Genomic DNA, 20,926 nt, shown 5'->3' with positions numbered 1-20,926 from the left:
GTTTTGCTCCCCGCTCTTACCCCCCACCTCTGGCTTACACCCTAGTTCTTGTATGCATACATAAAGCGTAAAGAAAAAAAAACCACAAGTGAAAATAAAGACGAGGCAAAATCGGGAGACTTGATACAGAAACAGAGGCAGGGAGACTCGTGAAGAAGCCGCTTAGACTGTCTCGGAGGCAGGTGTCTGTAACAGCGGTGCTGGTGGAGATGGAGAGAAGTGGACAGTTCCAGGTACTTCTGGAAAGGGAAATCCGAGAGCTGGTAACAATAAAATAGCCCTTCTTCAAATAAATAGACCCTGGAGAAGAAACAAAGCCGATGTTGCTAAAAGACGACTTAATTTTACTTTTTAACCCAGTCGCCTCAATATATGAAGATGACAATAAAGAGAGGGGCGGAGCCCATAAAATCCGGGAACTTTAAACTGAGGGGACGTCAGGGGACAGAAAAAAAAGGAACACAAGGAACTTCCGGTTACTCCGGAAGTGGAGGCTCTTGCGCTCCTCCGCCGGCGGAGGGCTAGAGGGAAGGGATGGCCGGGCGGGCGGCGCGGCTGGTGCTGCTAGCTGGGGCAGCGGCGCTGGCAAGCGGCTCCCAGGGCGACCGCGAGCCGGTGTACCGTGACTGCGTGCTCGGGTGCGAGGAGCGGAACTGCTCCGGAGGCGCGCTGAAGCACTTCCGCTCCCGCCAGCCAATCTACATGAGCCTAGCAGGTAAGCCCCACCCTCCCGGTAAGCCCCGCCTTTTAGTCTTGGCCCCGCCCCTCAAGCCCCCAGTGCCCCTCTGTGCTCTCTGAACCTTACTCACCCCCCAACTCCACCCCCAAATTCCTGGTCCTTGTGCTTGTAGGTGAGTGGAGCCCCAGGGTGATGAAAGCCTCATTAACCAGTCTTACTTTCCCAGGAGATTTTCGTTTACTTTTTATTTATTTGGTCAAACAGGCACTTAATTCTTCAGGAGTGCAAGGCCCTGGAATGTAAGCAGGCCAGGTCCTGTCCTTTGGAGTGGCAGTGTCCTTGGGGACATTAACCTTCTCAAGTGCCATGTTGAGGAACAGTTGAACCCTAAGGGGCAGTTATATTAAGCAATAAGTGCATGTAGGGGAGGAAGGAAATGGTTTTGGACTATGAGGGTGTTACAGGGCAGGGAGAGGGGCAGCCCAGACCCGGCAAACCTGCCTGCTCTAAATAGGTTCTGCCATCTGCTGCATCAACAGAAAACATATGAGACTTTAATGGGAAGGAACTTTAATATAATTAGGAAACATTACAGAAAAGGCAAAGAATATAGTTTTTAAATTAACGCACCCAAAGTTACCCATTCTCTCGTGGGTAAAAGTCCATCTAAATGGGATTGGCCCAGAGCAAGGCCCCAAAGCCTGCCACAAATCTAAAGCATCTTCTAGTGGGGACCCACAGAAAAGGATTAGAGACAACAGACAAGTCTAGAAGGAAAGAGCAAAATCCAAATCAAGTCAAAAACCACCTATGTCACCTCTCCACAGGTCTCTCACCCACATCTGTGTCACTCAGCCCACGACCAAAAGGCAAGCGCAGTTTCTTCGCGTGTGTCTTGGCTCCATGTGTCTCCTCCAGGTCACCTGAGCAGGGAGAGGGTCAGGAAACCTGGAACCTCCCCCTTTCCTGGAGACCACCCTGTTACAAGGGCTGGGGATGAACTATCATCTTGGAATATTCTGTGGATGGATGTATTAAATTTGCAACTGTGGCAATAGTGGATGGCTACTATGTAACAGATGTCACAGTCTCTTGGTTAATTTTCACAGTAACCTTTGAGGTTGTTTCTTTTAACTTTATTTTATAGATGGGAGAAACTCAGAAAGGCCAAGTGCCCTGCCCAAAGTCACACAGCCAGTAAATGGTAGAGTTTCCAGTTCTGACCTGTTTGACTGCAAGTTTGTTCTCTTTACATTCCCTTTGCATTCCAGACAGAGGGAACAGAGAGCAGAAGCCCTGGGCAGATGTGGGCAGATGTGGGCATATCCAGCAGCTTGGTGTACTCAGGGAGCAGGTGAATGAAAAAGAATAGTGGGAAAAAAGAAAGAAAAGGAGTAGTGAGAAAGTTGGAAAGGTTATTTGGGGCCTCAGAAGCCAGACTGAATAATTTGGGCTTCCTCTTCAGAGGAGTTGGACAATAACAAAGGGCTTCTCCCTGTCAAAAGAGAGCAAACCCAGGCATCCACAGATTAGTCCTCTCAGATAGGGAACCTGCTCCTCACATTGTTCACATTGTTGCAGTGTCCCCTACTGTAACATGTACTGATGCCTTTCACTCCATCTTGGGTGAAACTAGAAGAAACCTCTTTGCAACTGTACACTTCCATCCCCTCAAACACACACACCAGGTTCCCTTATATGTATGTCTCACCACCTCTAGCCCATCTACGTGGGAAGCTAGAATTTTGAGACTTCTGGTTCTTTTCTTGGGCTGCATTTTAGCTTGGACCCTATGCACACTCTCTCTGTGCCTCCCCATGCTTGGGAGTTCACTGGGCCACATTTATCTGTTTCAGGCTGGACCTGTAGAGACGAATGTAAGTATGAGTGCATGTGGGTCACTGTCGGCCTCTACCTCCAAGAAGGTCACCAAGTGCCTCAGTTCCATGGCAAGGTGAGTTGGAGGGTCAAGGTAGGTATAATGGTGGTGTGGTGGGAAGATTAACCCCACCCCACCCCCAGGTAGGATCACAAAGCAATCAGAGGTGTAGGGTTGATGGCAGGTACCTGTTCTGAAAAGATACTGGTTTTTATATAATCAGATGGAACTAATGTGTCCTGTCTTTAGAGTTGTAATAAATATCTGGAAGGCCTGAGGTCTCTGAGAGAGTGGTGCCAGGCTTCTAGGGTGATCAAATGCCTACTTTACTATAAAGACTTACTCCCTGACCCAAGTGGCATGCTGTCACTTCTCCAGTAAGGTCTGGACTTCAATAATCATGCCCCCTTAGATTGCCCAGGGAGCCACAGTTTCCTGGTGCCTTTTGAGCCAATATGATGATCTTCTGCCTATTGAAGTTGTCAAGAATTTTCCTCCCCAGTTTGTCAGAGTAAACTGAGGCTCAGGAGGCTGTGATCAGCGGTAGAGGAGAAATCAGCACCTGTGTCCTCAGGGGCAGGTCTGTGTTATTTCTGCCAGGTCATACTGAACCATTACACTGGTCCACCTGATCACCCCAGAGACCAGGCTCATAGTGCTATGAGCACCGGCCAGGATAGGGAGTGTGCCCCTTCACCATGGGGCTCACTGACCTAAAGGGGGTCAGAACCTGAGCTTTGACTGATGTGCAGAACTACAGAACCAGCTGAGGCTGATGCAGCATGTCAAGGAAAGGCGGACTGGGGCAGCAGGGGGTTGCTTGTGCCTCAGGCCCCTCCCTTTGCTCCTTTTTCAGTGGCCCTTCTCCCGGTTCCTGTTCTTCCAAGAGCCAGCTTCTGCTGTGGCCTCCTTCCTCAATGGCCTGGCCAGCCTGGTGATGCTCTGCCGCTACCGCACCTCTGTGCCCGCATCCTCCCCTATGTACCCCACCTGCGTGGCCTTCGCTTGGGTAGGTAACCTGGTAGAATACCTGCTCTGCACCCTCCTTTAGAAAGGAAGAACTTTTAGATCCCCACTCTCAACCAACTTCCACCTCCCTGCCATCAAAAAAGTCATTCATTCATGTAAGGAACCTATTGTGTGCCACGATCTTTGCTGGGTGGTGAAAATCCAAAAGAATAGAAAAAGGGTGGAGCCCTGACCTAGGGTACTAATCACACAAGCAGACAATTGAATTGAATGTGAAAGTAGAACTGGGAAAAGGTGCAATGGAGGAGTTTAAGGGTATGTGATGGGACACTAGGCCTGCACAGGGCACTGAGGGAAGGCTTTCCTGAGGAAGGCACATTTGAGGTAGAGCTGTGCTGAGTGAGCATTAACTAGGGGAATTCAGGGAGAGTAGGGGAGTCACCAACAGGGAAGACATGAGACATACAGTGTGCAGAGGCAGGAGAAAGCGCAGGTCAGCTGAGGACCTGAAAGCCAGGAGGCCTCCCTCCCTCAGGAAGCCAGGGAGTGCGTGTGAGATGGAGGGCCACAGACAGGCCAGCCCACGGACACTGGAGGTCTTGACCTGAAAGCATCAGGAAGCAATGAGGATTGCACAGAAGGGATTTCATGAACAGATTTCCCCTTTGGAAAACTCATCCAGAGAACAGACTGGAGGGGACAGGAGGGATTGCCAAGGACTAGCTGGTGGTTTGGGCGGAGGACACAGTAGCCTAGGCAGGTGGCACAGGGCTTGGGAAGAGGGTAGTAAAGACGAGCGCTTGGGTTATGTTTTGGGAGTGACGTTCAAGTTCTTAAAATTTTATTTATCTAACAAAAACATACATGGCAATTACCAGACACCACCCTAAGCATTTCATAAATATTAACCTTGTTAATCCCATAACAAGGTTACGAGGTAAGTAGTAGTATTACCCCACTTACAGGGGTAGGTTCTGTAAGCTGTAGGTTCTGTAAGCTGCCGGCGAGCCAGGTTCAGTCCAGGATCTCTGACCATGGGGGCTGTGCCGACAAGCCCCAGGGGCAGATTAGGTGAGGAGAATCAGGGAATCGGGACCTTGGTGTCCACTTATGAGATGGTGGTAGAAGCTGTGAATGTGGATGTGCTCACCAAGGGGACTGAGACAGTGAAAAGAGAAGGGTCTAGGATGGAACCCTAAGGGACCCCAAAACTTCATGGCTAGATGGAGGAGGGTGAACAAGCAGTGGCGACAAATGGAGCAACCTGAGGGGCAGGTAGAAAACTAGGCTATCACGTGGCTAGGGGCACCCTGGGACGAGGACAGGAAGGGGGGAGTAGGCCATTCTGAATCCTGCTGGACAGTCAAGTGAATGAAAACTGAAGGACACCCCTGGATCTGGCGACCCTGAAGTCACCAAAGACTTTGGGAAAATTGATAATGAGGGGGTGCCGAGAAGTCCAGGCTACACCTCAGATTCGAGAGATGAGAAATGGAAGGGGGGCAGGGAGGGAAGCTGCTAAGTCTCCAGAAACATTGATCCTCCCAAATACTTTACATTCCACAAATATTAATGATAATCATCTTCCAAAAGATGACAAATTAATCTGTGAGAAATTATGTGACGGGCATTGTCCTGGCACTTGATGTACATTTTCTCACTTAGCCCTCAGTGTGAGGCTCTAAGGAGCAGCAGCTTGCCTCATTCGCATCACACAGGGCTGCAAGCTCCCCCTGGGAGGTGTGACCCCTCAGCAGGAAGGACGCTGGGTGGCAGATGCCCGTGGATGGTGGGTGGGGGGAGAGAGGTGAAGTGTTGTGTGGACAAAGGCTGGACCCTCTGAGGTCTCGTCAGAGTCTCAGTGTCTATCCAAGGAGACGCTGAGCTTGGTCAGAGTCCAGGCAGGGTCGAGAGGGCGGTACAGATGAAGCAGGAGTTGCTGGGTTAAGAGAGGGCAGGTGCCTGGGGTCTGTGGCTGTGTCTTGCACTAGGCCTTTAGTGCCCACACTCCCTCTGATGATCCACTTTGGATTTTACACTTACACTTGCTCTTTAGCCCTGTGTGTGTGTGTTTGCGGGAAGGAGGCATTCCGAGTGGCACAAAGGGTGTGGCAGTGGACTTTGTCCTGGGCTAGGTCTTTTGGATTGAGTGGGGCTCCTGATTTCTGTTGGGGTAGGGCAGGAGGTCCCTCACCTGCCACAGGTGAGGTCTGGGGTGATTTCAGTCCTTTTCTCTGGGGGAGCACTGCCCCCCCCACCCCAGCAGGGCTAATTAAGCTTTGGCACAAAGAAGGCAGCTCCCATCTTGACGTTTAGACTTGGGCTTGGGCAGAACGGAGGCCAGGCTTTAAGGGAGCCCACCAAAGTTCTGCACACCATAGACTTTTGACTTCACAGAACTGGTGTGGAGGCCATGCCAGTTTCCTGCCCCTTTGTGCAGCAAGGCAAGTTCCCAGAGGGTATGCCAGGAAAGCCCAGACCGTCTCTGCAGGATGATTAGTGGAGGTGGTCACTGACTGTGCTCTACCTCTGCTGAGGACACTACCAGAAAAGACAGGTTGAAGCTGCATCTGAATGATGGTTAGACTCCAGGAAGGACTTCCATGCGGTCAGCCAAGAGCCTGTGGAACAGGCAATGGCGGGTCAGGAAATCCTTTTTGATGGTGGAACAAGCCCTCCTCCTCCCAATCTATTCCCGTCTTTTCTCCTCCTCACTCAGGAGTGAACTGGGGCAGGCTTGCCCTGCCTGAGGCAGGGGGTGAGACACCATGGCCTCTGGGAGGGCCCAGGATGGCAGCAGGCATCATATTTAACATTCTGCCTCCCCCAGTTCTGAGACACCGAGCTATTTAAAGCCCCACTTGTCCCCACCGCCACGGTGTCAATGACAGCCCCGAGCAGTGGGGCTTAGCACTGGGGTCGAATTCCTGACAGATCTGGCTCATTTGGCATCTGACCAGTTTCACGGCTGTGATATTTTTGTCTCAATTTTCTGATTTTCCAACAGACTGAAACAGCCTCCTGCTCTCCCTGTACCCAGCCTCCTCTGTCCCCATCCATTTCCACCCTCCCTGGCACTGGGCCCCTGGCCTCCCCCTTTCCTCAGTGTTTACTCAAGTTCTTGGCGCCTGCTGGGCCAGCCTATTGCCTTGCTGGCCTGTCTGATTGGTGGGTTACCCTATCAGCCCCCTCCCATTCTACACAAGCCTGGCTGCCGAGTGTGGGAGCAGCCATATACGCGGAGACTCTCCCCTCCTTCCTGTCCATCTGGCCTCTTTGCTTGAGTCTTGATCCAGACTTCATGGAGAGAAAGAGTATCTTTTCAGTGCCTCCTGGTGGGGTGGTGGCTCAGTGGCAAGGAGGAGGGGCCTCTCCCTATAGTTGAGGTATCTACATTGTGGGATCAAGAGGCCTTGGGGCCCCATGGCTTGACCTTGAGTATTGTGACCCTTGAGGAAGAAGTAGGTCAGGGGGTCAGCCTGGAGGACATAATGAACGAAATTGACATTTATGGGGTACCTATAGCATACCAGGCAGCAGTACCAGCAACCATTTATTGAGTGGCTTTTTTTTTTTTTAAGATTTATTTATTCATGCATACAAGAACTGGGGTATAGGCCAGAGGTGCAGGTTGTGTGTGTGTGCAGGTATGTGTGTGTATTCACCAGAGAGAGTGGGGAGCCGAACAGGCAGATCTACCAAAATACACTGCAGAGGGGAGCAGTGGGAGAGACAGGAGAGGTCTGCTCCACCATGTGGGTCAGCTCCCTGGCTGGCCAGGGATCGAACTCGTGCTGCAGTGGCTGGCGATAGCTTGATAGTGCTGTCTCTAACCACTGCTCCACTAGGGAGGCCCTTTGAGCAGCTTCTTGGTGCCAGGGCTTTCACAGATGCCATCTTCAGGACCCTCTTGTGCAGCTTTCAGAGAAGCTGTTATTTGCTTAAGATCACACTTAGGGCCTAGGCACTTCTTGAATGCAAGGTCTGGTTCTGTGGAGGCTCTGGAAATTCTTCCCCCAGCCTGGAACTGTGGGGTGGGTCCAGGCAGCAGTGGAGAAACTACCCCTTCTCCACCTAGACTTCCCTGGCCTGCAGGGAGTGGGAGCAGGCATGAGGGTCCCATGCTGGCCAGCAAGGTGGGGAGCAATCACTTAATGTAATATGCCCTGTCCTGGGCAGTGGACTATGCTCTTCATTAAATCTAGATCAACACTGATTATTCCCCTTTTACAGATCAGAAAACTGAGGCACAGCAAGGCTAAAATGATTTGCTCAACGACACACAGGAAATGCAGGTCTGGGATTTGAGCCATTACAGTCTGGTTCTAGGGACTGCATTCTTTTTTCTTTGTTTTTTAAAAGATTTATTTATTTATGCATATAAGAGCTGGGGTACAGGCCAGAGGTGTGTGGGGGGGGGGTGAGAGGATTCACCAGAGACAAAGTGGGGAACAGAACAGGCAAATTACTGAACTACACTGCTGAGGGGTGCAGTGGGCAAGTCAGGAAAGGTCTGCTGCGCCATGTGGGTTGCTCCCTGGCCGGGGATCGAACTCATGCGGTGGCGGCTGCGGACAGCTTCATAGGTTGTTTCTTAACCCCTTGTGCCACCAGGGAGACCCCTGCATTCTTTTTTTTAAAAAGATTTTTATTTATTTATTTTTGCATAGAAGAGCTGGGGTGTAGGCCAGAGGTGCAGGAGGTGATTCACCAGAGACAGAGTGGGGAGCAGAGCAGGGCCTGCATTCTTAATGACACTAAGTCTCAAGTCTGAGGAGAGAATCAAAAGAGGAACCCTCCTTCTCCCTCCCCCCCATAATGGGACAGTTCCCAGGAGAGCAGGGATTTTGCAAGGATACACAGTCCAGGCTTCAGATTGGCTTTTGTAAGTGGAAGGCACCCCGAGAGGAGACTGGATAGGGGATCAAGCAACTGCCACTCCATAGAGCCAGTTAGGCCTCATCCTTTGCAAGCTGCCTCTCCTCACCACCACCTTCAGTGTTTCAGCCACCACTTAGCTCAGTAGTCATGTCACCTCCCCCTTCCTGCTATGGGTGACAAGGAGGCCTGGCTGGCTGCCAGTCCCTGTTGCCTTCCCCTCCATCTCTCTCTCACATTGGCTGCAGGGCTTTTCTCCCCAAGGATGTTCCTGTTCCTGGCCTACCTGGGAGACCTGGCTCACGTGCTTGCATGGACCCATTTCTGGCCAACACTGACCCTGGGCATCACAGGCTTCATGGGAGCAATGTCTGAAAAGCCATCAGATGTTGTTTTCCAGGCTCTGTTCCCCTCTCTGGGGATGGAGCACAATGGCTGTTCTCAGAGGAAGAAGCAACCTGATTTAGAATAATCCCCTTCAGTGGCCTCCCTGTTGGGCTAGGGGTTAAGTCTCATTGCTATCACCACTTCGGCCTGAGTTCAATCCCCAGCCAGGGAGCTACCCACATGGCGCAGCAGACCTCTCCTGTCTCGCCCGCTGCTCCCCTCAGCAGTGTATTTCAGTCAGTCTGACTGTTCTGCTCCTCACTGTCTCTGGTAAATCCTCTCACACACGCAACCCTCACCCCCCACACCTCTTGCCCACACCTCAGTTCTTCTACGCAAAAATGGAAAAAAAACAAACACAAAAACAGGGCCTCCCTGGTGGCACAAGGGGTTAAGACGCAACCTATGAAGCTGTCCGCAGCCTCTGCAGCATGAGTTCGATTCCTGACTGGCCAGGGAGCTAGCCACATGGCACAGCAGACCTCTCCTGACTCACCCACTGCTCCCCTCACCAGTGTATTTCCGTCGGTCTGCCTGTTCTGCTCCCCACTCTGTCTCTGGTGAATCCTCTCACCCCTCGAACCTCTGGCCTGTACCCCAGCTCTTGTATGCATAAATAAATAAATCTTTAAAAAAAAAGAAACAAAAACAAAAATAGACTAATGCCCTTCAGGACTGCAAAGGGGTGAAGGCTCACATAGGCCAAGCTGTGATTTGTCTCAGATGCTAGAGTGGAGAAGGGCAGCAGGGCCTTTGTCCGGGTCGTGAAGAGCATAAGTAGTAAGATAGCCTCCGACCCAGGCCAGACAGGCTTACATCAGGCATCCTGTGTCTCCAGAGACTTCTGGGCGGTCAGCTCTGCAGGACAGCCCTGACTGCCTCCGGCCCACTGCTCTTCCTACTGGAAGCCTTTCTCTGCCCTGCCTCAGGGAACCATCCTACTGTCTGACCTGCCTGCTGCAGTATGGGATGGACAGTGGCTACTTACCCTGCTCCCTCTGCCTCCTGCCTGGCCAGTTTTCCTGGTGTGCAACCTAAGGGCAGCGCTGGCCTTTACCCATCTCCAGCAGGTCTCTCCCACCCTGGTGCATCCCTCCCCACCACCAGGGCATCCCAGGCCAGACCTCTGCTGGCTGTTTCTTTGACTTGTCTTTACTGGTTTCCCAGCCCTACCTTCCTCCCAGCCCTGAGTGCGTCTCCACCCCAGCCCACCCTTCTTTCCGTATCTGGGCTTCTACTGTGCAGTGTCTGAAGAAAGTGGTGGCACCACCTCCCACAAAATCTAGGGTCTATTTGCAAGATAACTTGTACGTTTTCCATGCAGTTAATTTCCAGGAAGAAATCTTCGGAGTTTCCCTGGGCTCACCCCAGCCCCTCTAGCCCTGCTCTGGATTTCTGCTCGCTGTTCCTCCCGGGGCGCTTGAAGCCAGAGGAGCTGTAGCCACTGGTCTGGCGGGTTGGGCCGGCCCTGCCAGGAGGAAGCCCGCCTCCCTGGGCCAGCCTCCTCCCCAGAGACTCGGCCCCAGTGGGATCTGCTTGATCTCCCTCCTTGCTTGCCTGCTTAGGACACACCCCAAGCTGGCTCGAGCCCCTCTGCCCCACCCACTTCATTCCCGCCCTCAGAGACTGAGGTCACTGGCTCCCCTGGCCGGGTGGGGCTGTCCTCACCTGCAGGTTGGGGGAGGAGGCCAGTGCCCCCCGGGGCTGTTGTCTTAGTGATTGAGTAACCTTGGAACTTGGCTCTGCAGGAACTGGTTCTCTGGCCAGGCCGGAACCATGGAGGCTGCAGCCCCCGAGGCCCAGGGGGTTGAGAGAACTGGGTTGGGTAGGGAGGGGCGCGGGTTTCAGGTTTGTTCTTTGGGCTCTCGGGGCAGGGAAAGCATGCTTCTCAGCCTGCAGAGCCCCTTCCCAAAGTGAGAGGGAGGTGAGCCTCTGGGGGTCTTTCCCACTGGGGGCAGCACTCAGGAGCCACCTCCCTCCTCAGGTCTCCCTCAATGCTTGGTTCTGGTCCACAGTCTTCCACACCAGGGACACCGACCTTACTGAGGTGAGTGCCCCTCCCATCCCCTCTGCTGCTTGGGACAGCCCAGAGGAGCCCAGAAGCGCTACTCTGAGGGCCCTGACTGACCACACGTCAGGAGCACCTGCTTGGTGTGAGGCCTAAACCTGTGGGTGTGCTTGAGCCTCGCTTGGCCCCTGAGAGGTAGGGGTGATGATTGCCTCTTTTAACTGGTGAGGCAGCTGACCCTCCGAAAGGTGAAAACACTGGCCCACAATCTCAGGGCCAGTAAAGGGGTGTGATCTGTCCTTGAACCACAGCTGTGGAAGCCCAGACTGCACTCTGAGTTCCGTGACGTGCTCTCATGTTCCGCAGGAGACCCCGAACTGTGCCGCTGGAGCCTCACAGCCGAGCACTCACTTAAGAAGTTGCTCATCTAAATAAAAGGGTCCGTCTGTTAACTTCCAGAGTGAAACAGCAATAGGTAGAAGGAGCATGAGACGTGGCCCCTCTCACCCAGGCTTAGGACTCTGTATTAGGCACACCAGTGACTCTGCCGCCCCTCCTCGCCCCCTGCCTCCTGGGTCCTCTCTGGACCCTGCCCTCCATGAAGCCTTGTCCACCTCCTGCTCCGCGCACTGGCCGCTCACCCAGCTCTCTCTGTCCTCAGAAAATGGACTACTTCTGTGCCTCCACCGTCATCCTCCACTCAATCTACCTGTGCTGTGTCAGGTGAGCCCACTCAGGCTGCGGTAGGGGCAGAACCGGCCCTGGAGGCAAAAGGGGGTGGCCCAGCCTTTTCCTGAAGCTGCTATTCCCAGCCCCTTCTTCTCTGGTCCCTCAACACACACACACACACACACACACCCTCCTGGTGCACACACACACACACACACACACCCTCCTGGTGGTCCTGGATGGGAACTCTGGGTAGGACTGGGGGTCCTGGCTCTTTCCCAGGTGCTGTGTAGCGCTTGGTCCCATCCCCTGGGGACTGGCAGCTGCCCGGCTGGCCTGCTTTACTAGGGGAGAGGGGGGTTTCCAGGGCCACTCACTGATTCAGGGAGAGGGCACGCATCAGGGACTGCTGCTCCAGGCTGCGCCACCCTCCTCTGAGCAGCTCTGGGTGGCGGGGCAGGACTGTGGGGCTGCAGCGCCCAGCTCTGGCCAGTGCCTTCCGGGCCCTCCTGCTGCTGCTGCTGACAGCGCACATCTCCTACCTGAGCCTTGTCCGCTTCGACTACGGCTACAACCTGGCGGCCAATGTGACCATTGGTGAGGCTATGGCACTGAGACGTGGCACTGCTGGGGCCTGGGGTGTGTGTGTGGGGTGCTGTTCCTGGGGGAGATTCTAGCAAGGCCCTTGCTCTGGGAGAAGGGGGAGGGGGAGGAGTTTGAGGTAAGGCTGGCCCTGGGGTCAGAGAGCATGGGGGTGGGGGTGGTCTTGGGAGGGAGAAGGAGGTCCAGGGAGTGAGCCTTTCCCTGCCCCGTTGGCACCCAGGCCTGGTCAACGTGGTGTGGTGGCTGGCCTGGTGCCTGTGGAACCGCCGGCAGCTCCCCCACACACGCAAGTGCGCGGTGGTCGTCCTGCTGCTGCAGGGGCTGTCCCTGCTCGAGCTGCTCGACTTCCCGCCTCTCTTCTGGGTCCTGGACGCGCACGCCATCTGGCACATCAGCACCATCCCCGTCCACGTGCTCTTTTTCAGGTGGGTGCTGCTGCCCAGTGCCCACTTTGTGCCCTGTCTTGCCCCCCTCGTCCCCCCCCAGGGAGGCTGGGCCTTCCTGCTAGGGCTGGGTCCCTCCCAACTTGCCTGCCCTCACCCCACCCCGCCCCGGGGGCACGCTCAGAGCCGTGCCTCAGTGGACTCCTCTCTTCACCCACAGCTTTCTGGAAGATGACAGCCTTTACCTGCTGAAGGAATCAGAGGCCAAGTTCAAACTGGACTGAAGGCCCTGGCGGGGGTCTGGACTGGTGGGATCCTGTCCCCTCCATGTTGGCATCCCTTCTTCCCCCAATCCTGGATATGATTTATTTTTCTTTAGTATCTTGAACTTGGACATGAAGGGTGTGTGGGCCCAGAATCATGTAACCTGCCCACCCCCTTGCTCACCCCCACCTGGTGCTCACAGGGCTTGGGGTCTGTTGCGGCCTGGTCTCTCAGCATACGGGGCTAGGAAACCTGCAGCCCCTCTGGTGCCTGGAACTGAACTGGGGGGACCTGTGTTCCTAGCACCTCCAAGAGGAGAGCTGCCTTCTCCTCCTCAGCCTCTCACATCCCCTCACAGCCTGGTGGTTTCCAAACAAAGTCCTTTGGGAGACCAGGTACCACAGGCCTTTGGGGGTACAGTGAGCCCCCTTCTGTTACCCCCCCATGTCCTCCTCCAGGGTACCACTAGGTGGCACTAGATACTCGCTCTTTGGCTGCTCAAGCTTCAGGCAGGTCTTTTTCTTCCCATGGGATCTTGAGGGACCAAGCTGCTGGGGACTGGAGAATGGTCTCACCCAGACTGTCGCCCCCGCCAGGCCCCCACAGGCCTCATCAGAAAGCCCAAGACAGGACTTCTCTGGCCCCTGGGCTGCTGTTCTGACTGGGAGTCTGCAGAGGAGTGTGTGGAGGAGTGTGGCCCTGGCCGAGAGCAGAGGGGGATGGTCAGCTTTAGGTATGGGCGGGGAGCAGGTGAGTCAGTGTGGGTTAGTAGACTGTATAGACTGATGTGAGCTGCTGGTGAGTGCAGGCGAATGTGTCACTCCGTGGGGTGGGGGGACTCTGGAGAAGTGGGGGTTAAGCAACTATATTGAGTACTAATTTTGCTCAAGGCCCTAGGCCAGGCAAAGGGCTAGATTATCCCTACGATCTGGCTTGGGGTTTGGGTCCAGGCTGTACGTGTGTGTATGTGTTCCATTGCCCCCTCCTTTGCAATCTCATAGGGCCCCCCACAACTCAAAGTCGCCCTCCACAACCAGCCCCTCAGAAGGCAGAGAGAGAAGGGAAAATGGGGATCCTCTAAGTCCTTTCCGGCCTCCCTGTCTCTGCCTATGCATGGTCCATCTTCCCCTGCCCCAGTGCCCTGCCTGCTAAGCCCCTTTGTGGCTGCCTGCACCTAGGTGGGGAGCGGACTGAGGGAGGAGGCTTGAGGCTGGGTCCAGTTTCTGGCCTCCCCAGAGGCAGGCAGGAGCCACACTGTGACTGGTAGAGGAGCCCTCCCCACACTGTGGCTGGTAGCCACACCGTACCCTGGTAGAGGATCCCTCCCCACTGCCCCGCCGCAGCCTGAGCACATTCCGCTCCACAAGGGTAGTATGTGGAGCTCCAGAAACTTCCCATCCCATCCAGTCTGTGATTGGAGCCGGGAGTCTGAATTTGTCCCTCCTTAAGGGTAGGGGCGCTATATTGGGACTCCAACCTCAGGGACTTGGGTGGCTTCATTTCTTTTGGTATGAGACTATTTTAAGGTGGGAGGGAAGCAAGGGACATTCCTAATAAACCAATTCTCAGCCTCACGTACCCTTGTGCACTCATTTGTGTGATCAGGGGATGGAGGAGATGGAGCTGGCAGGAGGCAGTAGAGGAGTGGGCTCTCCCCCTAGGCATGTGGGGGTGGCAGGGCCCAGAGGCTGGAGTAACAGCAGGGCCAGGCACAGCTGCAGTCCAACCCTGGGGTGGGGTGTGGGGGGAGAGGAGGGAGCTGGTGCCAGTTCTTGCCTCAAATTTTCCTGGTCTTGGGCCTCCCCGGTGGCGCAGCGGTTGAGCGCTGGGTTGCGAAGCTGCCCGCGGCCTCTGCGGCGCCGGTTCGATCCCCGGCTGCTCCCCGGCCACCAGAGGAGGGTCCTACATGGCGCGCAGACCTCTCCTGCCGCCCGCTGCTCCCCTCAGCAGTGTACTTCGGCCCTTCTGCCTGCTCTGCTCCCCACTCTGGCTCTGGTGAATTCTCTCACCCTCCCACGCTTCTGACTGTACCCAGTGCATGTATAAACAAAAACAAACAAACAAACAAATAAAATAAATAAATAAATAAAACATGCCTCTATAAAAAAAAAAAAAATACTTAAAAAAAAAAAAAAAATTTTCCTGGTCTTTGTGCCTAGATTGTAACCCTACTGCCCTGCCATTTCCACTCAGTCTCCTAATGCCCCTCCCCTCGGCCCCGAACTGGCTACTCACTACCGCTGTAACACTGCTGCTGTTAACCTTTATGAGCTTCACCTGCAGACAGAGTACCAGCACCAGCTGCTGGGTGCGAGGACTGAGTACACCTGCTAAGAGTCTGGCCCACAGCAGATGCTTCATGACCTCTCTCTGACCTTGGCTTTCCTTAGTTTGTGAAGAATAAATGGAGCAGAAATCTACCCCCCTGAAGTTTCTGGAAAAAAGGCTAGGGCTCGTAGCTCCCACAACACATGGGTGCTCTGGGCCCTCGTAGCTTCCCAGAAGAGCCCCAGAGAACACTGACACTCAGGAGCAGGGAGTTACGTCTTTATTAGGTGCCACACCAGATACTAGGGAATCTAGGCAGGTGAAAGCACCAGCATTAGCTGTACTGGCCCCTCATGCTCCCACCTTCTTCTGGGCCCAGGCGAAGAAGATGCCCTTGACATCATCCACACCTGTCTGGAGGTGGGCAGGCATGACGTAGGTGCGCAGGTCCCGCACCTCGTAGCCGCTGCAGACCAGGGCCTCCCTCACCTCCTCCTCACACACGGGCACCACCACCAGCCTGACCTCCCCAGCTAGGTACCAGGACTCCTCCAGGCCCCCGATGAGCAGGAGGTGCCCCCCTGGCCTCAGCAGTGTGGTGATGTGGTCCAGGGCCCGCTGGAAGCTGGCCAGGTCCGGACTCACAGACTCCAGGCAGAAGGTAGAGACCAGGGCATCAGCAGGCAGGGGCGCCAGGCTCCCGGTGCCCAGGGGTTGCGGCTGGTGCACGTCAATGGGCAGGACCCGCTTCACCCTGGCTCGAAGCTGGCGCTCCTTCTCCTGCCAAGACTCACTGCGGAGGCAGAAGGCAGGGTCAGGACAGGGCTTACACCTGCTCGTGCTCAGTCCTCAGAGCCCCCACCCCGCCCACTGGGAAGCCCCGCCCCCAGCCCCAGCCCTGACCCGTGGCCCTCGATGCGGCAGACGTGCTGGCTGTACTCGCTCCAGTCAAAGGCGCCCGGCTCCTCCCGCAGCCAGAGCCCCAGCTCCCGGCGGTTCACCTCCAGGTAATCTGTCATGGTGATGTCCTCAAAGTGGGCGCAGGCACTGAGCAGCTGGTATATGGTGGGGCCGGAACCGATGTCGATGAGGGTGCGTCCAGACACCTCACCTGGGCAGGGCCGGGGAAGGGGCAGGCAGCCTCTGTCACTGGCTCCCTCCGCTGCTTCCCCGCCCTCTCTCTAGCTCTTTCTGTCTCTGCCTGAAAAGGCACCAGCTCTGGAGTTAGACCAGCCCGGGGTTCCAGTCCAGGCGCCAGCAGCTGCCCACTTAGCTGGGAAAAGGGCCGACACCCTCCCACAGCTGCCAGCCAGGCACAGGAGGACCCCGGGCCCGGGCAGTTTGCTCTCCGCGGGCCCCTCTCCCCGGCCCAATCTCTGCCTCCTCCTTCCCACCACCTTTCCTGCGGCCCCCACCTCCCCTCTCCGTCCCCAGCGTCCTAAGGAGGAGAGGCTGCCCTTCTCCCCGCGCGGCCCCCTCCCGCTGGCCCGCGCTCGCACCCCGCGGCTCCCTGGGGACGTCTCGCCCTCTGTGCCCGTCTCTGGTGCTCACCGGTGGCAAAGGTCTGCGCCAAGCAGCGCAGCTTCCAGGGCCCGACGCCGTCCGGGCTGCTCAGGTCGCCCCGCGGGGGCGCGTGGTTGTTGCGCAGGTAGGCCCGCGGCTCGAAGCGCTGGTAGGCCAAGGCCACGGCCGCCTGGCCCTGGTCGGGGTCGGGGGCCGCGCCCGCCGCGGGGCTGGGGTCTGTGCCGCTCATGCTGCAGCCCCGGCCTGCCTGGCCCCGCTCCCTCGCGGCCCTTTATCTGCGTCCGGACCCTCCGCGGGGGCGGCGACCGGAGCGGGGAGCCGCCTGGGGCCCAGCGCTGCATCTCCCCTGACCCCATCCATCTCCTTTAGTGTCGGAGCAGCAGACACGGGGGTGGGGGTGCGGCCGGCACGTCTGTTCCAGGCCCTGCTCCTCGGGGCTCCCTCCGCCCTCTGGTTCACCTGGCCCTGTCCGAGCCCCACTTCCAGGCCCCCCATCTCGGCTTCCCACGCCCACGGGTGTCAGAACCCCCGTTCCTCTTCTCCCGCTCCCCTCACCCTTTTGTCTGGCACCCGGTCCCTTCTCCTTTGTCCGGGGACCAACTAGCCCTTCCCCAGAGTCCTGCCCCGAGGCCCAGAGCCGCACCAGGCTCCTCTTCTCTGGGACACCCTTTCCAACATACACCCCCATTCCTTAATAAGGAAAGGGGCCACCCCAAGTTCCCTTCTCCACCCCTCCAGACCTCTCCCGTCCTTTCCTGCCCCACCCCCATCCCGCAGCGCCCCCACACCCGCTCCAGGACACTCTGTTCTGGCCCCTACCACGGTGCCCCCGGGGCTGGGAGCAGGGCTGGGCCCCTCCCGTGCGATGGCAGCGGCGATAGGGAAGGCGAGCAGGGCTGACGCACTTAGCGGTGGGTACAGCCCGGCCTCCCCTGCGGGCTCTGAACCGCTTATCTGGGCGCAGCCTAGGGCCCAAGGCTCTGGACGTTCCTGCCAGTCGGGGGCTCAGGGCCCAGGCGAGGGCGCCTGGCGCTTGCTCCAGGTTGCCAGGGCCACGAGGGGGCGCAGCCTGGGCTTTCCGGAGCCGAGGCCCTGGGGTCGCAGCCGTCTGCGGTCTCGGAACCCTCTCCCAGCAAACGCTCCAGCCCTCTCTGGGGGCTGCCGCCAACCAAAGTCTGCTGGTCCTGCTTGGTGCTCCGGGTACCAGGTTGTCGAGATGCCAGGGTCGCCCCTTCTGCCCCCAAAGAGGGAAGTAGATTGTGCCCGTCTATCTCCGTGGTATCCCTGGGGTGGGACCCCCTCCGTCAGGGCGGTGCCCCTCCCCTGGGGGTCAGGTACCAGCCCTGCAAGACGCCCCTGCCTCCTCTGTGCCACCCCCGTCACCATGTTGTCCCAAGGGTAAAGTTCCTCCTTGGGCTCCCTGGGGCATGAGTCACCACGACAGCTGCAGGGGTCACAGACAGGAACCTGACCCTCCCTGTTCTCCCCCCTGCAACCCACTCTGGGCTCCCAGGGCAGGAAGGGTTCTGCCTGTCCCCAGTCAAGGACTGGCTCTCGGGCCTCGCAGGATTCAGAGTTGAGGTAGGTCAGCCCTGGGGGCACTGACCCGGTACACACCCCCAGGCACAGCCAAGGGCAGTCTTGGTGCCAGCCCCCTCCTTATTCTCCAGGAGATCATTTAGACAAACCCTGGATGCCAGCTGGCTTGTTGGGCATTGCCTAATGCCAGAGGGCTGGGCCCAGAGGCCAGGGCTGGAGAGCGGTTAGGGGACAGAGGGGACTGGACAGATAGCCTCCCTGTTCACAGCTGTCTCAGTCACAGCCCCCCCCCCCCCAGCATGGGGCGTACCCACCACCAGCTCTGCCATATTTAGCTCAGAAGCAGGGATTGTTCCCAGAAGCGAGCACCGGGGACACCGTGAGCTGGTCTCCATAATCACGAGACAAAATCCTGGAGTATTATTGAGCATTTATTGCAGCGCTAACTGAGGGTGCTAGGGGCCCCACCCAGCCTCTGCCCTCTTCACGTCCCCCACTCCCTCTCCAAGCCTCCCTCCCAGAGCTTCCAGATCCCCTCACACTTCCCGCCCTTCTCTGAAGCTGAAACTTGGACCAGGGTCACTCCTCTTGCCCCCGCCAGCACCTCCTGTCCCTTCGCCCGGGGTTGCAGGTCCTCCGCTGTGCAGGCCCTCAGCTCCCCCGCTCTAGTGCCACCGTCTTTGCTCCCTTCCCTTTGGGGACTCAGGGAAACCAGGCATCCTGGCCTCCGGCCCCCTCTGCCCCTAGCCCCCAGTTCTGGGTAAACTACAAAGCGTCCACGGCCGGCTGCTCTTTTCTGTGGTCCTAGCCGGGGAGGGCCCAGCCCAGGGTGGGCACGGGACAGCCTAAGTCACGGTCCCTCTTAGCCTCTCTGGGCTTCCTGGGACATGGAGCGGGACAGGGAGCGACGGAGGGCGCCAGGCTTGCTGACAGGCATCACAGGAGGCAGCTGCTTGGTGATCTCAGCCACGTCCTGGCGCTCTGCACACTGGCCACCCAGGACTAGCTCCAGCTGGATGGGGGTCTCCTCGCGTTCCTCCTTGGAGGCGCCCACCTTGGTGGGGGTGAAGATGGGGAGAGGCAGCACCCGCTGGTAGGGCAGCAGGTACTCCTGCAGCCCGCGGCCAAGGATGCCCATTCGCATCATCAACCAGGGGGAGTGCTGCACCAGCGCCTGGCACTGCCCCTGCTGGTGGTAGGTCTCATGCCGCTCGGTGTCCTCCTCATGCAGGGAACAGCTGGAAGGAGAGGGCAGGGGACGCTCAGTTCCTGGGAGCTGGCACCCTCCAGTCTCGGACGGGGCAGGGGCTCCCTGGGGCTGCTGGGACCTGGGAGCCAGAAGGGGGACTCCACTTCGCTTTCCCCCCAGTATGCACTCTCCTTGCCCCCACATCCAGAAACTTCTCCAGGGCTTTGTGCTCTGACCCCTTAAAGCTGCGGGAAGGTGCTCTAGGGGAGAGGGCGCCAGCAGGCCAGCACTCACCCCTCCTCTGGCCGCCTGGACAGCGTCAGATCCTTCCATTCAGCCCAGAAGGCCTCTCTGCGCTCTTGGTTCTCCTCCGACACCTGGCAGCTCAGCTCCAAAGCGGCCATGGTCACTCCTCACAACAGGGCTCTGCTCCTCCTGGGCCCTTTAAATAACCCCCACCCCTCCTCCAGGGGCTATTTTCAGCCCCTCTGGCGTCAGAGGCTATAAGCAGAGCCAAGGTTCACTGATGGGGGATTCAGCCCAGGGCGGGGGTTGGGGTACCTGGCCTCTAGCCTCTAGCCCTGGGGGTCAGGGGTCAGACTTTGAAGAGAGCAAGATGCTTTAGAGGGGCCAGGGGTCCTCTCAGTGACACCCCCAGGTGTCTGATGCTCCTCAGACACTGTCTGATCCCAGGCACATGTCCAGCCTCGTGCCACCTTGGCACCTGCCCTCTGCCCCGCCCCTTCCCCTCGCGCAGGGAGGACAGCGGCTTGTCTGTAAACAGCAGGAAGTGCAGGAACCCAGGCCCCTCTGGCTCTGAACCAGGCCTCCCATCCTGCCCCCACTGCTCTCTTGTGCCTGGTTCACGGGCACACCCCCAACCTGTACCCCTTAACAGAAGGGGCAGTGCAACCAGGTCCTCAGGCATCTGCACCCAAGACCTGGCCTCTGAGCGCCACCACCACAGCAGCAGGGGAACTGAAGTGAACTGCACACTGGGACTCTGGGTTTTCCTTTCCCACGCCAGTGGTCAGAGAAGCGGCCTCCCAGGTTGGGCCAGTCAGGGTGGAGGGAACAGGAGGGGAAGTGGACCCCAGACTCCCCACAATGCCCCAAGCAGCAGGAGATGGAATCCAGGGGTATCGACAAGCTGCAGTCAGAAGACCTGGCTCGGGCGCAGAATCAGCCATAAATAGCTGTCACCCCGGGTCAGGCTCTTCCTCTCTGGGCCTCACTGTCCCAATTCTCTGGTCGCAGTGGACGGAGCAGAGGTGCTCCAAGCCCTGCCAGCTCCAACGTGCCATCTGGCAGGGGGCTGGCTCATTCACGGCAGGGGAGAACGGCCCAGCACCCAAGAGCTGCAACTCACAGTGCGAGACGCTGGCACACAGGGTGCAGGCACGGGGAAGGGGGGCAGAAGGACAACAAAGCAAAGGGCAGCAGAAAGGCAGAGCCGAGAGAGCCTGCGGGGACAGCAGGGCACCCGGCAGCTGGCAAGGCCGGCGGGGCCCACCCGGGGCAGACCTGCATCCTCTGCACTGCAGGGCTTAGAACCTGACAGCTTTTAATCTCGCGACAGCCCGACGACAGAGCGACAGAAGGAGTCTCACTGTCACCAAGCAGGGCCGCTCCGGGCCACACACCAACCAGCCCGGGATCCCAGCTCCCCGGCGGAGGGGAAGGTACG

At 57.4% G+C, this 20,926-nt stretch overlaps 3 protein-coding genes across 5 annotated transcripts; 1 reads left to right on the top strand and 2 right to left on the bottom strand.

Annotated features, from left to right (window-relative positions):
- The first annotated feature begins 520 nt into the window (after window positions 1-520).
- PGAP3 (post-GPI attachment to proteins phospholipase 3) lies at window positions 521-14,373 on the top strand. Of its 3 annotated transcripts, none has more exons than XM_037493631.2 (8): window positions 521-715; window positions 2,536-2,633; window positions 3,415-3,567; window positions 10,777-10,839; window positions 11,462-11,523; window positions 11,930-12,066; window positions 12,293-12,497; window positions 12,676-14,373. In XM_037493631.2, the coding sequence occupies exons 1-8, from the start codon at window positions 535-537 to the stop codon at window positions 12,737-12,739; spliced, it is 963 nt and encodes a 320-aa protein (XP_037349528.1). In that variant the 5' UTR covers window positions 521-534; the 3' UTR covers window positions 12,740-14,373. The 3 variants fall into 3 exon arrangements, with proteins under 3 accessions (XP_037349528.1, XP_037349527.1, XP_037349530.1); XM_037493630.2 differs by having other exon boundaries at window positions 11,912-12,066; XM_037493633.2 differs by lacking the exons at window positions 11,462-11,523; window positions 11,930-12,066; window positions 12,293-12,497; window positions 12,676-14,373 and adding an exon at window positions 11,167-11,365.
- An 885-nt stretch (window positions 14,374-15,258) lies between these two features.
- On the bottom strand, window positions 15,259-16,745 carry PNMT (phenylethanolamine N-methyltransferase). The gene is made up of 3 exons (XM_037493866.1): window positions 16,539-16,745; window positions 15,891-16,098; window positions 15,259-15,780 (listed from the first exon to the last, which is right to left on the bottom strand). Exons 1-3 carry the CDS (start codon window positions 16,738-16,740, stop codon window positions 15,339-15,341), a joined length of 852 nt encoding a protein of 283 aa, XP_037349763.1. The 5' UTR covers window positions 16,741-16,745; the 3' UTR covers window positions 15,259-15,338.
- Window positions 16,746-18,358: 1,613 nt separating this feature from the next.
- TCAP (titin-cap) lies at window positions 18,359-20,914 on the bottom strand. The gene is made up of 2 exons (XM_037492118.2): window positions 19,534-20,914; window positions 18,359-19,288 (listed from the first exon to the last, which is right to left on the bottom strand). Exons 1-2 carry the CDS (start codon window positions 19,641-19,643, stop codon window positions 18,913-18,915), a joined length of 486 nt encoding a protein of 161 aa, XP_037348015.1. The 5' UTR covers window positions 19,644-20,914; the 3' UTR covers window positions 18,359-18,912.
- Between the last annotated feature and the right edge of the window lie 12 nt (window positions 20,915-20,926).

Source organism: Talpa occidentalis, unplaced genomic scaffold (assembly GCF_014898055.3).
Source record: "Talpa occidentalis isolate TD23 unplaced genomic scaffold, MPIMG_talOcc4v2.1 talOcc4.7, whole genome shotgun sequence".
In the NCBI taxonomy this organism is placed as follows: Eukaryota; Metazoa; Chordata; class Mammalia; order Eulipotyphla; family Talpidae; genus Talpa; species Talpa occidentalis.
The sequence above is the reverse complement of the archived record's forward strand: the minus strand, read 5'-3'. Positions and strand labels throughout refer to the sequence as shown.

Coding starts and splice junctions, on each gene's coding strand:
- TCAP (XM_037492118.2), bottom strand. CDS start 19,643: ATGGCCGCTTTGGAGCTGAGCTGCCAGGTGTCGGAGGAGAACCAAGAG. Junction 19,289..19,533: donor TCCAGGCGGCCAGAGGAGGG/GTGAGTGCTGGC, acceptor CTCTCCTTCCAG/CTGTTCCCTGCATGAGGAGG.
- PGAP3 (XM_037493630.2), top strand. CDS start 535: ATGGCCGGGCGGGCGGCGCGGCTGGTGCTGCTAGCTGGGGCAGCGGCG. Junction 3,568..10,776: donor CCTGCGTGGCCTTCGCTTGG/GTAGGTAACCTG, acceptor CTCCCTCCTCAG/GTCTCCCTCAATGCTTGGTT. Junction 11,524..11,911: donor ATCTACCTGTGCTGTGTCAG/GTGAGCCCACTC, acceptor TCCTCTGAGCAG/CTCTGGGTGGCGGGGCAGGA.
- PNMT (XM_037493866.1), bottom strand. CDS start 16,740: ATGAGCGGCACAGACCCCAGCCCCGCGGCGGGCGCGGCCCCCGACCCC. Junction 16,099..16,538: donor GGCGCAGACCTTTGCCACCG/GTGAGCACCAGA, acceptor GGCCCTGCCCAG/GTGAGGTGTCTGGACGCACC. Junction 15,781..15,890: donor TGCCGCATCGAGGGCCACGG/GTCAGGGCTGGG, acceptor CTGCCTCCGCAG/TGAGTCTTGGCAGGAGAAGG.